The following is a 12,324-nucleotide window of genomic DNA, read 5'->3' as shown; positions in this document are numbered from 1 at the left end:
AGCCCAGTGGGTCACTGCAGCAAACTAGCAGTGGCTCATCAAGTGTGTGGAAATACATCACTTAAGATGAAGCCCATTCTACCGTGACATGCAGAAGATGTAAATTCGTCCTGAAATACACACTCAAAGATGCACACTCATCTGAAAAGACAAATCCAATTTGTTGTGTTCTATTAGTTGCTGTGGTTGTAGAGCGTTGTGGTTTGTTTTTTTTTGGCGAAGTGAAAGCCGCCTATTAGAAGTGTCAGACTGACAGTGTTTATGGGGTTGACGTGAGCCTCCATAGGTTCCTTTGTGTGAAACGCTACAATTTGTATTCAGGTCAAGAATATAGATTTCATTGTTGCAAAGCATTAGTTTCTGCTGCCATTTTTATGTGTGACATCATCAACTAGTCGATGTCGACTTGACTTTCATCAAAGTCATTCAACTCCTAATTGTCAGCAGTCTAAAACTTGATCTACAGTCATAGGAGATTAGATATTTAATATCTTGATATAAGCTAGCCAGCCTGAGAAAATTAAAGACAAATGTTTGTTTGACTCCTAGAGTTTTTGAGGGTATTTTGAAATTTATTCCTATGTCTTTTTACATCAACAAAAAACACAATAACAAACTACCTTATATAATAAAAGTGTCACACATCTCCCGATTATACCGTCATGTTAACTACCTCTAATTCACTCATTTTCCTCCCACACAAACCCACATCTTCATATGGTTACGTGAACACATGTGCACGAGTGAAAATGAATACACTCTAATATCACAATAAATAAATCTTAGCTTCATGAAGGTTATGGTATTGAGCATGTGTTTCAAATTTCTGAGAGAGATGTTGATTCAATTGTGTTTTACTGTGTGGCACAGACACATGTTTCTATTATTTTGACAACAACATATTAGTCAGTGGGCTAGCCTACATAACACAAAATCTTTAGTGTTCAATTCAATTCAGTTTAACAACTCCACAAACCGACATGATCATACAGTTGAATTACCTGAACATAACTGAATAACTGAAAAACACCTTTGTGAAGCTAAAATTTAGTGTAGGACTGTCATATTACAATGCATTTATTTTTACTAGTGTACCTATTGTTTTGACAAGCGAGTGTATATGTGACTGACTTACCAGCGATAAAGTCCTTGCTGAGGTCAACAAAGGCGTTAGAGTGAGGGTTGCGCATGTTAATGGGTGAACTTAGTGCCTTCTGCCACACTTGATTTCTAAAAGAAAGAAAAGCCGCTAGGAGGAGGATTCAAAAAGTTCCACATTCTAGAAAGCACAGTAAACTGTAGGCGAGTACAAAAAGTATTACATTACCTGTCAGTGAGATAGCAGACTTCAGTGAAGGTGGAGTTGGTAACTCCGAAAACATCTGGGATCATGTCCCCATTGAAACTGTGGAAATATTTTTTGTTGAATTCAAAATATGCACCCCTTACAATGTGCTAAGTTCGTGTCACTGGTGGTGAGCATGCTGATTATGTTCACATCGATTTGCATATATGCGAGGAGCAGAATTTAGGATACAGTAGTATTTGTCATTCTCTTGCACAAGTTAATTAATCTCACAGGGATTGCACACTAGCGGATCAACAATTGATGCATATGGTTTGAATTAAATAATTCTTCTGACTGGAAAAAGACAAATGCAGCAAAACTAAACATTAGACACACTACTTTTTCCATGACCCATATTATAAGAACATAAGAGCTGATACTTACTCCATAACAAGAGGTTGATCTGTAAAGGTCTTGTTCAGCCTGAGCCTCCCACCTATATCTGCAAAAACAAACAGTCAACTGGCCGTTAGTCAAGAAAAGAAAAATTACAACTGACTTGGATCTAAAGCCAATAGCTTTGGACAAAGATTTCTGTTTCTTGGTTTAATATGATTTTTAAAAAAAAAAACAAAAAAAAAAAACATCTACATCATCTACAAAACTTTCAGAGAAACTCCTGGGTACTGCACCTCTACTACGTAGTTTCCAATAATTGTGCTGACATTTACAGTAGTTGCCTTCTATTCAAACACATAGTTTAAAGGGATATCACTATGATGCTATTATAAAAACCATTTAGGTAGCCACTGCTGCCTTAATTTACTAACTAATAATAACAGTAATACATTTTATTTTTATGGTGCCTTTCAGGTCACCCAAGGTCGCCTAACAGAGAATAAAAACATATTAAAACAGCATGCAAAAACAACAAACAGTGGACAGGGTGGGTAGTGCAGGGCAAGAAGCAGGGTCCAATTATAGTAAGTAAGCCAATTTGAACAGATGAGTTTCGAGTTGTGATTTGAATGATGAGATGGAGTCTGACTTTCATATGTTGGGGGGGGGTTCCAGAGTGCGGGTGCCGAGCAGCTGAAGGCACGGGCACCCATGGTGCTGAGGCCTGAGGTGGAGATCGTGAGGAGTCCAGCAGAGGTTGAGCTAAGGGTGCGGGAGGGGGGTGTACTCCTGGAGGAGGTCAGACAGGTAAGTAGGGGCCAGATTTTGGAGGGCTTCGTAGGTCAGAAGGAGGTTGTATTGGATGCAGTATTGTACAGGTGGAGTGGAGTGAGATGAGAACAGAAGTGATGTGGTCAGATGATTTGGTGCGGGTGATGATCCGGGCGGCAGAGTTCTGGATGATTAACTAAACAATATACCACTAAAGCACACTATCTACAGACTAATTTTACAATTATTTTATTGCTTATGGCTGAAAAATACATATGCTACTAATAACGTCTCTGTTCGGCTTATTGTTTATGCCTGAGCTCTTCCAGAATATCTTCTGTGAAAGGCAAATGGGAAGTTAAATACATAAACTGTAAGAGAATTTTAGGTAGTCAAAATTAACATTACCCCATCTGCTAGAGTTTGAAATGTGAGGAAGAAATATCTTTCTTGGATTTGAATGACAGGGTTTTCTTTCCTTCACTCTCTATCTGGTGCAAATCAGATTTGCCACAAGAAATATTCTGACTTACCATTGCCAAAAAAGCACAGGTGAAGCAAATTATTTGAACAATGACGCAATGATGTCACTGATGCAAAAGTGACATTATCAGTTCTACAATCTATAGTGATATGATGCTGAGGCGTATCAAATGAACTGCACCCATACACTGCTGTACCTAATGTGTGGTTGTAACCCCAAAAGATGAAAATTGTTGTGTCAGACTGGGAGTTGATCTGAGCAGTAAGAAGGACATCCATCTGAGAATCTCCATCATAGTCTCCAGGAACCACACTGGTGATGGTGGTGTCCCTGAAACAGGAAGAACAGCATCCATTAAGATGAGAGCCAGTTGCATGTTTCCCTGGATGTGTTCTCTGAAATTTACTTAACATTCCCTCCTACAAAGTAAACATAACCCTGGAATGTGAGTCACCCGCTCAGGAATAACAAAATGAAAGTAAAACACTCTGAATTTGAAGTGTAAACTGAATTACATAGCATGGCGCAGCCAGACCCAATTCTCATCAAAATATGGGTCTGGTAACACACCATGTGGATTTCTTAATGAGGCGTGTTTCAACCACTACACAGGAAAAAAAAAGGTTGTATTATTTTGTCTGGTTGTAGGACTATCCAATTGCATTTTATTGTAAACTAATTAAACTCAATGGCATTTAGATAACACCATGGAGTTGCTGAGGATTCTGCTGCACATTGATTACATAAAGCCCACCTGAATAATTTGACTGGTCTGGCAGGTCTTTGTTGGTGCATAGTCAGTTCCCAATGGAGCGACTCCAGGCCAACTTTTAGTCAGAAAAGATTTGTGGGTGGGGGACTTGGTGCAGTTTCCAAGAAAATGAAACAAATGCATATTATGCGGAAAGTTCCATATTTACCGTGGCAAAACATCCTCAGAGATATGAACTGTGGGCTTGAAGTAAGGTGGATTTGAAGCAGCAAAGTATATCATGAGTTGAGATTCTGAAACAGTAAGAAGACCACATTATACATATCATATACACATATATATATATATATATATATATATATATATAAAAATAATGCAATACACCTTTTATGTCACACATGACCTCAAAGCAGAAGAAGCAGAAACGTAATTAATAAATTCAGTGAAGGCTGAATTCTACTTAGGTAAGGTCTTGGGTATTATGCATGCTGACTTACTGAACAGCTTCTAGAAAAGCCACATGGAACTATAATAAATGTTCTTAATTACACTTGTGTTTTGCTATGACTAGTTAAAACGTTCCCCCTTTCAATCGTTTTCAAGATAGCTCGTCGTTTCATAAGGCTCTTCTGGACTAACAAGCATGGATCCATATGTTAAACATACTATATAGGTAACGCTACAGTTGTCAATGTCCAAAATTAAAGCTTAAAACAATGCATATATTTAACAATAAATATCCAAGACACTATACGACGGTGTATACGGCTGCTTAGATGGCACCAAACAATGAAAAGTACCGACGAATTTAACATACCCTTTCTGATAACGAAGATGTCGGTTTGTTTATCCGAGTTAAAATCTCCAAACGCAGCCACCGTCCCATAATTTTCGGCACCGAAAAGGTCTGCCGTTACATCCTGAAGAGCAAATGTGTTATACTGTCCCACAAAAAGTAATAAAAAAGCCAACATATTTAATTTAAATATCCACATCCTTCCGTACTGCTCCTCACAACAACAGCAACCGCAATACGGCACACTGCTTTACAGCAGGGTGAAATAGCGGCTTGTTTTGAGTGAACGACGCCTTACGTTAAATATCGATCTTACTTCACTTATTTGTAATGTGTATATATATATATTTACGTGTGTGTGTGTGTGTGTGTGTGTGTGTGTGTGTGTGTGTGTGTGTGTGTGTGTTTATATATATTACAAACATTTATAAAACACAGTAAGTATAAACATAACTATATTTGTGTTTCCTTATTCACGCCAGTGTCGTGATTCCGGAGATTTGGACAGTTGAAAGCTGTACCAGAGGCAGTACCATTACTCCAGTAGCGAAGAGGAAGTCGGAAAAAGACGAAGTTTGCCTTCAAAGTAAATATACCCTGATAAATAAAAGACCATAATACTCATCAGTATGGCAGTATGGTTGCTCAGACAGCAAACAATCATATACTAAGAGCCACGTCAACGTTTTACATGTATGCCATACTGGCAGAGCTCGGGAGCCTTGCTTTTTTTATTTTGAAGGAAGACGCCGGAAATCCTTTAACTTTCAGACGATTTCGACACTGTTAAAATGGCGAGTCTGGCAGATGTCGGCTGGAAACTTCTGGAATTCAAAGCCCGATCCAAAAGATCAGGTCTGACTTAATACTTTGCATGACCGCATAGCGTGTGGCACGATTGATTGTATCCGTTGTGCCAGGAAGTGTATTTGTATAGCTTTTGAACACGGGGTACATTTGTCTTGGTCTGTCCACAGCAGTAACGCTTACAAGCATGAAAGGTCAGAGGTGTAAATGTGCAGTACCCAGGGACTATTTTAGGAGCTTCTCGCCAGGTCTCTATGTAGTATTATCAGGCCACAGAATGTGTGGGCCTGTGGGAGCTGACAAACTGTGCTGTTGTTGAGGTGGGAAGAAAATGACCACTGCAAAAAATAAATAAATAAAAGTGAAGGCGGTATATGATTTACAGTTAAATATGTTATAGTGAGTAATTACCTTTCTGAACGTTATGTCTAATAAAAATCCCTTAGCAAAATTTTGCAAGGTGAATTTGCTATCCAAATTTGCATTCCACAGTATTATTAACACTGCACCCTGATAAAGTGTAAGCAGTCAGATTCTGTCCTAATTTAGAGATGTAGTTATTCTGCTAAAGTAATTGCCATCATTAGTAATTAACCATGACTCTATCTCTTATTCAAAAGCAAATGCAAAGCATCGTCATTTTTTGCATGTTCTTCACAATCGTCATCACCTTAGGATGTAATTCATTCTTGATTCATGCATGCCTAAGATCTAACTCTGTGGAACTAACTCCTTCCTGTGAATTGATGTAGATTTGTCATTTAACTGAGTGAGACGACAGACCTTAATTTCACCATTTGAGAATGGCTGGTTCAGTGGCTGCGGTTACCCAGCCTCGTCGGAAAGTGCACAGACTTGGTAAGTAGTGGCTATAGATCTTAGGAACACACGGCAGTTACCGTGGCAGCCGCGCAAGACCAGAAAGAATGTGGTGTTGGTACAGACATATGATCACGAGAGGCCTATTTTGGGTCACAGTATAATTAATTCATATCACAGGAAAAACAAGTTGTTAACTGAAAACTACAAATTTTAATCATACTATATTTTAATCATGATTAAATTATTTTGTGATTATGAAAAAAACAAACTTGGTGTAAATGCTTGTGCATTATTGGCTGCTCAAACCAGATGTGCTAAATGAACCACAATCTATTGTAAGATCGCACAGTTGATTTGAGTTGCTTATGTCTTGTTGTTCTTCCATGCTAACAAGGAAGACCCTGAATTGGCACCAGATAAATAACAGAATAACATTTACGTTTACTATGAAGTCATGTCTGTAATTGTGTTCATGAGTCGGGGAACTGTTTAAAATCAGCCAAACACAGACAGGCCACATTTGTCTGATCTCATATTAGAAACTCAAATGGGAATTTTGCGCTTCTTCTGTGCTCTTTTAACTTGTTGTCTTCACAAAGGGATAGACTGGCTGTGTCCGACTTTTAAGATGATGGAAATTATGGTAATTTCAGTATGAATGTGAATTTTTCTGTACCTGTGGTATTGACCCAAGGTCGAACCTATTAAAATGCAAATCTCAGCAAAGTGAAAAGTGTCTGAAAATAGGGGAAGTCTACTGGGGAGGGAGGGTCTACGGGGGGGGGGGGTTCCCTTCAAACTCCGTCTTTCTCTCAGCTCAGAGGGGAAATGTCTGGTCGAGAGTCAAATTACAATAAGATTTTTTTCTTGCTCTTGGCCTAAATAATATTTTGTGTGCCAACTGGTGTGCCCTTTGGGATGTGATGCATTGCAGTGAAAAATAAATTTACTGAAAGCGTGTTTTTCTTTTGTTTTTGTTCTTTTCTCTGATGCCATACATGCTTTACATATAAAAACTTGAAACATTTGATGAAAAACATGAAGCTTTTCTGGGTTATTGCTAAAGGAACAGCTTTTCCCCTCCATTGGAATATATGAAATAAGATTATTGTCTCCTCTATTGATTTCACCTTAGTAGAGCATACTCATGAATGCATATTATTAGTGAACTTAAAGGGCATAGACTTAGATGATTTTTTAAAATTATTTTTGAATGCTCCCTTGAATACTGGATTTTTAATTAGATTTCGTAGCAGTGTTTGAAAGCATGTAATCACTGTGTGCTTCCCCAGGATCCATCTATGAACCTCTGAAACTGTCCATTCTCCAGAGGGAGGATGAACCACTATGGGAGAAGCTGGACCGCTACTACAGTGCTGGTAAGTACATGTATACAGTACTGACAAGATTGATGTATGAAACATAAAGCTTGCTGAATAAACGACACCTCTGAAGAGGTCTGATCTTTTTATAACACTTACACCAATCAACCATAAAACTGTAAATAACATTCAACATCTTGTGACAATGCAATGTTCTTCTGGAAAAGTTTGGACCTGGCATTTGTGTGGATGTTACTTAGACATGTACCACCCACCTAGACCAGACCAGAATCAGAATAAGAAAAGACTTTATTGCTAAGCATGTTTGTACATACAAGGCATTTGCTTTGGTGTTGTTACGCATAAAATAAAATAAAATAAAATATATAAACTATAGAACTTGCTCTCAGATATATAAAATACAAAAATATATACACAGTATATATATATATATATATATATATATATATTCCACCAGAACATTTACTGTGGGATGGTAGTGGGTTTGATGTGTTCATGGGGGTGGCTTGGCATTGTTCAGCAGACGCACTGCGGATGGGAAAAAACTGTTCACCATGCGAGTGGTCCTACACTCGAAGGATTGCAGCCGTCTGCCAGAGGGGAGTCTGTTAAATAGTCCGTGTCCAGGGTGAGAGGGATCGGCCACAATCTTAGCTACGTGCTTCAGAGTCCTGGAAGCGTACAGCTCGTCGAGAGACATCAGACAGCAGCCAATCACCTTCTCTGCAAAGCAAATGACACGCTGCAGTCTGCTCCTGTCCTTAGCAGAGGCTGCAGCATACCAGGTAATGATGGAGTTGGTGAGGATGGACTCAATGATGGCAGTGTAGAAGTGAACCATCATTGTCTTTGGCAGGTTGAATTTCTTCAGCTGCTGCAGGAAGTACATCCTCTGCTGTGCTTTTTTAATTAGGGCGCTGATGTTCAGCTCCCATTTGAGGTCCTGGGAGATGATGGTGCCCAGGAAACAGAAGGAGTCCACAGTGTTGACTGTAGAATCAGACAGGATGATGGGGAGGAGTGGGGCTGTGTTCTTCCTGTAGTCCACGATCATCTCCACTGTCTTGGAGGCGTTTAGCTCCAGGTTGTGGCGACTACACCAAGTCACCAAGCGGTCAATCTCCAATCTGTAGGCGCTCTCATCTCCACCTGAGATGAGCACGATTAGGGTGGTGTCATCCGCAAACTTCAGGAGCTTGACAGACTCGTGACTGGAGGTGCAGCTGTTGGTATACAGGGAGAAGAGCAGAGGAGAAAGGACACAGCCTTGAGGGGAACCCGTGCTGATGGTACGGGAGTCTGAGATGTGTTTTTCCAGCCTCACATGCTGCCTCCTGTCAGACAGGAAGTCTGTGATCCACCTGCAGATGGAGACAGGCACGGTCAGCTGGGAGAGTTTGTCCTGTAGTGGAGACGGAACGACCATGTTGAAGGCCGAGCTGAAATCCACAAACAGGACCCTGGCATATGATCTGGGGGAGTCCAGGTGCTGGAGGATGAGGTGGAGGGACAGGTTGACGGCGTCATCCACAGATCTGTTTGATCTGTAGGCGAACTGCAGGGGGTCCAGGAATGGGTCTGTTAAATCCTTAAGGCGAGAAAGCACAAGGCGCTCAAAAGGCGCTTAAGCGGTCCACAGCTTCACTGGTCCACATCTTAGATGTCCTCACAGCAGGTTTACAGAGTTTAAGTTTCTGTCTATATGCTGGAATCAGGTAGATCATGACGTGGTCTGATTCTCCCAGTGGCGCACCAGGGACAGCGTGAAAGGCATCTTTGACTGTGGTGTAGCAGTGGTCCAAAGTTCTGTCTTCCCTGGTGGGACAGCTGATAAACTGTTTATATTTAGGGAGATCGTGGGAGAGATTTCCCTTGTTAAAGTCACGAGGACAATAACTAACTATACAGCTCCGGGCGTCACGTTACTTTTTTGTTGACATCGCCTTATTGACAGGAAAACTGAGGAGGTTCATGACAGTAACGCAACTACAATAACAAGTAACTGTTTAATCCTGAAATTATTTCTCATGCTGAATGAGCAATACCCCTTTGTATTACACGTATAAACCAGAGGTTGCGCTAGATTTTTTCGTCGTCCGTCATTTTGACTGACAGGGTCATAAAAATCTCGTCATAATCTATTTTTACCCGTCACAATTTTTTAAGTGGTTGAAAAATAAAAAGTTTGGGCTGCCGACACGTCTTGTCCGTACAAAGACCTGGACTGCTAGGCTAACAGCTCTGGCACTGTAGGGTTGAAGTGCTTCGGTGGTATGCAAACTTTTTTTTTTTTCTTTTGCACAATTTGTACAAACTTCTGCTTTTGTCAAGGCTTCCATCAGGTAGTTTTTTAAAATAAAATTTGCCTTCCATCAGTCCTAGCAACGTGCTTTCATCCGATTCCTCGATTCTGGTAGCCGTTGCCACATAAATATAAATATACACATTAGGGCTGAACGATTAATTGCATTTGCGATAATATCGCGATATGATAAAACGCAATTTTCTAACCGCAACTTGCGCGATTACAAGGTGGTCACATGATGCGAGCGACGCGGATGATATTCTGATTTGGACGATGTGTCTGAGCGGCGCGCGCACCCGCGACGGTCGGCTTGTTTACCTGTAATTTGCTACTGCTAGTTTTTTGCAACATGGCTGAATATCTGTCCGACTCTGAGGTTGTGGACGAACCATAGCAGTAGCAAATTACTGGTAAACAAGCCGACCGTAGCGGGTTCGCGCGCCACTCAGAGTCCAGAAGACATCATCCGGGGTCTGTAGGTCAATCTACAGACCCCGGATGATGTTAACGCGTAACTCCGGACTCAACGGGGAATAGCACTAGCGTATCATAACAAAGTATTGTTGGAATGAACGAGTTTCGCTGCAGATAATGTGTTATTTAGAGGCTGCGTTTCGATGCCCTGACCACTCCCGCTATATGGATATACGCTGATCTAATTATCTCCTGAACAAGTGCAAATGAAACAAAAGTGATATTGGTGAGTAAACGAGGATATTTTATGCTAGAAATAAGGTCCAGGTTGTAAAAACCAGTAGTTCCCCTTTAAATGCACAGTGACAAAGCCACAGATGTTTCTGTAATGAGCAGTTAAATAAAAATGTAATTTATTTCAAGTCATACATATTTTAATTGAATTCTAACAAATAGGCCCAGCCTATGGGAAAGAACATTTTACACTAAATGTATCTAATATTGTGTTGTTCATATTTAAATTTTGTTGGGAAAAAAAGAGGATAAAATAAAAAATAAATAAAAAATCGCATATTAAATCGCAATCGCAATATTGAGGGGAAAAAATCGCAATTAGATTATTTTCCCAAATTTTTCAGCCCTAATATACATATATATTGTATATATGTCTATGGTTAGCCGAGCTCTGACGTGTGCATCAGTGTAATCGGTGTACCAGGACATTGGGCACTGACAAAAGTTCTGCGATGTTTGGAACGAAAACTGCGATTAGAGACAAGAGCCAATTAATAACCTCACTCGCCACCAAGTGGTCAGGGTTAGGATGTGAATTGCAATCTGTCAAAATGACAGATGGCCTTCAGATTTTTCCGTCACAGTTTAAAGAAAAACGGTCAATGACGGAAAATATTCGGTTAACGCGGCCCCTGGTTTAAACATTAGCCTAATTTGCCTCTATGAAAAGACATCTGGACATGCAGCTCGAAAAGCTCCTAAACAACATTACCGTTGCACTGCTCACTCTTGCTAACTTTTATAATTCACTGAAACTGACCTCTGATTTCATGCACTTCGTAAGTTATTGGAGGTCACCCTTTCATTGCACTCAAAATTATAACTAAGGATCCTACAGCATTTTTGACTGCTATCTTTACAGGAGAACATTTAGATTCAAAGCTCATAACCAGATCCACTGCTCCGGGCTTCAGGCCAGTAGAGGGCCCCCCCAAAAGGCTAAAAAAACTTTAATCCACAGCAGTGTGCTTTGTTTTAAATTACATTAGGAGATGTCCCTAAGAGACCCTACCTTATACAGCTCTGCACATACAGCCCCATTACATGTCGCAAACACGATTCTTTAGTTATCAAGTATGACAGCAACGACCAATTTAAAATGAAAAAAAATTGTCCTTCTGGGAGTGAAAAACGGAAAAGAAAGCAAGCTGATAAGTGAAGCAGCTGACAACGATTAATAATAATACTAAATGACAAACTGCTAGTCTAGCCTTAACTATGGCCGATGGACATTCGAATAAATTAACCTACAGTAGCATCACATATTGTTCTTGTTCTTGTTCTTTCTTTGATGGTAAACATTAGTTGGCTAGCAGAGACATGTGTCCAGCTCTGTCAACACACAAAGAACGTTAATGAGCTAATACTTAATTTTATCACTAAATAACCAGTCAGTTTAGGCACTATTACCGACATATACATGGCGTCTGCCATTTCTAGAGTTTTACCGTACCTGTCATTTTATAGGACACTGGACGGGGAAATTAAGATTGGGTCCCAAAAGACTCAGGAATTGCTTATCCTCATAAATACTATCAACTGCAGGAATGTCTCCTCATCTCAATCCGGTTAATTAGCTTGGAGTCATCTAACTTTCCCTTAATTGCAAGGTTACAGATTGTTTATTATTGCAGACTTTCTTCTTTTAAAATAAAATAATTGTTTGGTTCTGTGAACCATATGCACGTGTAGTGTAAGTGATTGCATGCTGTCAGTTTGAGTAAAAATAAAATCTTAATACCATCTTTTAGCAATAGATATTTTTTTTCTCTCTCCTAAAACACATGGCCCTACTGAAGCGTGGCCACAGTGTTCAGCTAATGTATGTGGCTGTTTGATATAAAAGTGAAGATTCAGTTTTGAAAAGTTTACATCTGGTGTGAAATATT

At 39.9% G+C, this 12,324-nt stretch overlaps 2 protein-coding genes across 8 annotated transcripts in view; one reads left to right on the top strand and one right to left on the bottom strand.

Moving 5' to 3' along the window:
- The window catches only part of itfg1 (integrin alpha FG-GAP repeat containing 1), a 202,917-nt gene extending 198,217 nt beyond the window's left edge, over positions 1–4,700 (bottom strand). For both annotated transcript variants that reach the window (XM_084541942.1, XM_084541943.1), the window contains exons 1-6: positions 4,472–4,700; positions 3,863–3,947; positions 3,139–3,272; positions 1,733–1,790; positions 1,328–1,405; positions 1,136–1,230 (exon numbers count right to left, since the gene is read on the bottom strand). In XM_084541942.1, the coding sequence (XP_084398068.1) occupies positions 1,136–1,230; positions 1,328–1,405; positions 1,733–1,790; positions 3,139–3,272; positions 3,863–3,947; positions 4,472–4,649 (628 nt within the window). In that variant the 5' untranslated portion in view covers positions 4,650–4,700. The remainder of the gene's footprint in view (positions 1–1,135; positions 1,231–1,327; positions 1,406–1,732; positions 1,791–3,138; positions 3,273–3,862; positions 3,948–4,471) is intronic.
- A 222-nt stretch (positions 4,701–4,922) lies between these two features.
- Positions 4,923–12,324, top strand: part of phkb (phosphorylase kinase, beta) — a 114,429-nt gene continuing 107,027 nt past the window's right edge. For 2 of the 6 annotated variants that reach the window (XM_084541936.1, XM_084541939.1), the window contains exons 1-3: positions 5,043–5,305; positions 6,010–6,115; positions 7,372–7,458. In XM_084541936.1, the coding sequence (XP_084398062.1) occupies positions 6,061–6,115; positions 7,372–7,458 (142 nt within the window). In that variant the 5' untranslated portion in view covers positions 5,043–5,305; positions 6,010–6,060. The other 4 variants (XM_084541941.1, XM_084541940.1, XM_084541938.1 and 1 more) reach the window with 3 other exon arrangements.

This window comes from Chelon labrosus (genome assembly GCF_963514085.1).
Source record: "Chelon labrosus genome assembly, chromosome: 3".
NCBI classification, from domain to species: domain Eukaryota; kingdom Metazoa; phylum Chordata; class Actinopteri; order Mugiliformes; family Mugilidae; genus Chelon; species Chelon labrosus.
Note: the sequence above shows the minus strand (reverse complement) of the source record. Positions and strands in the feature narration are given on the sequence as shown.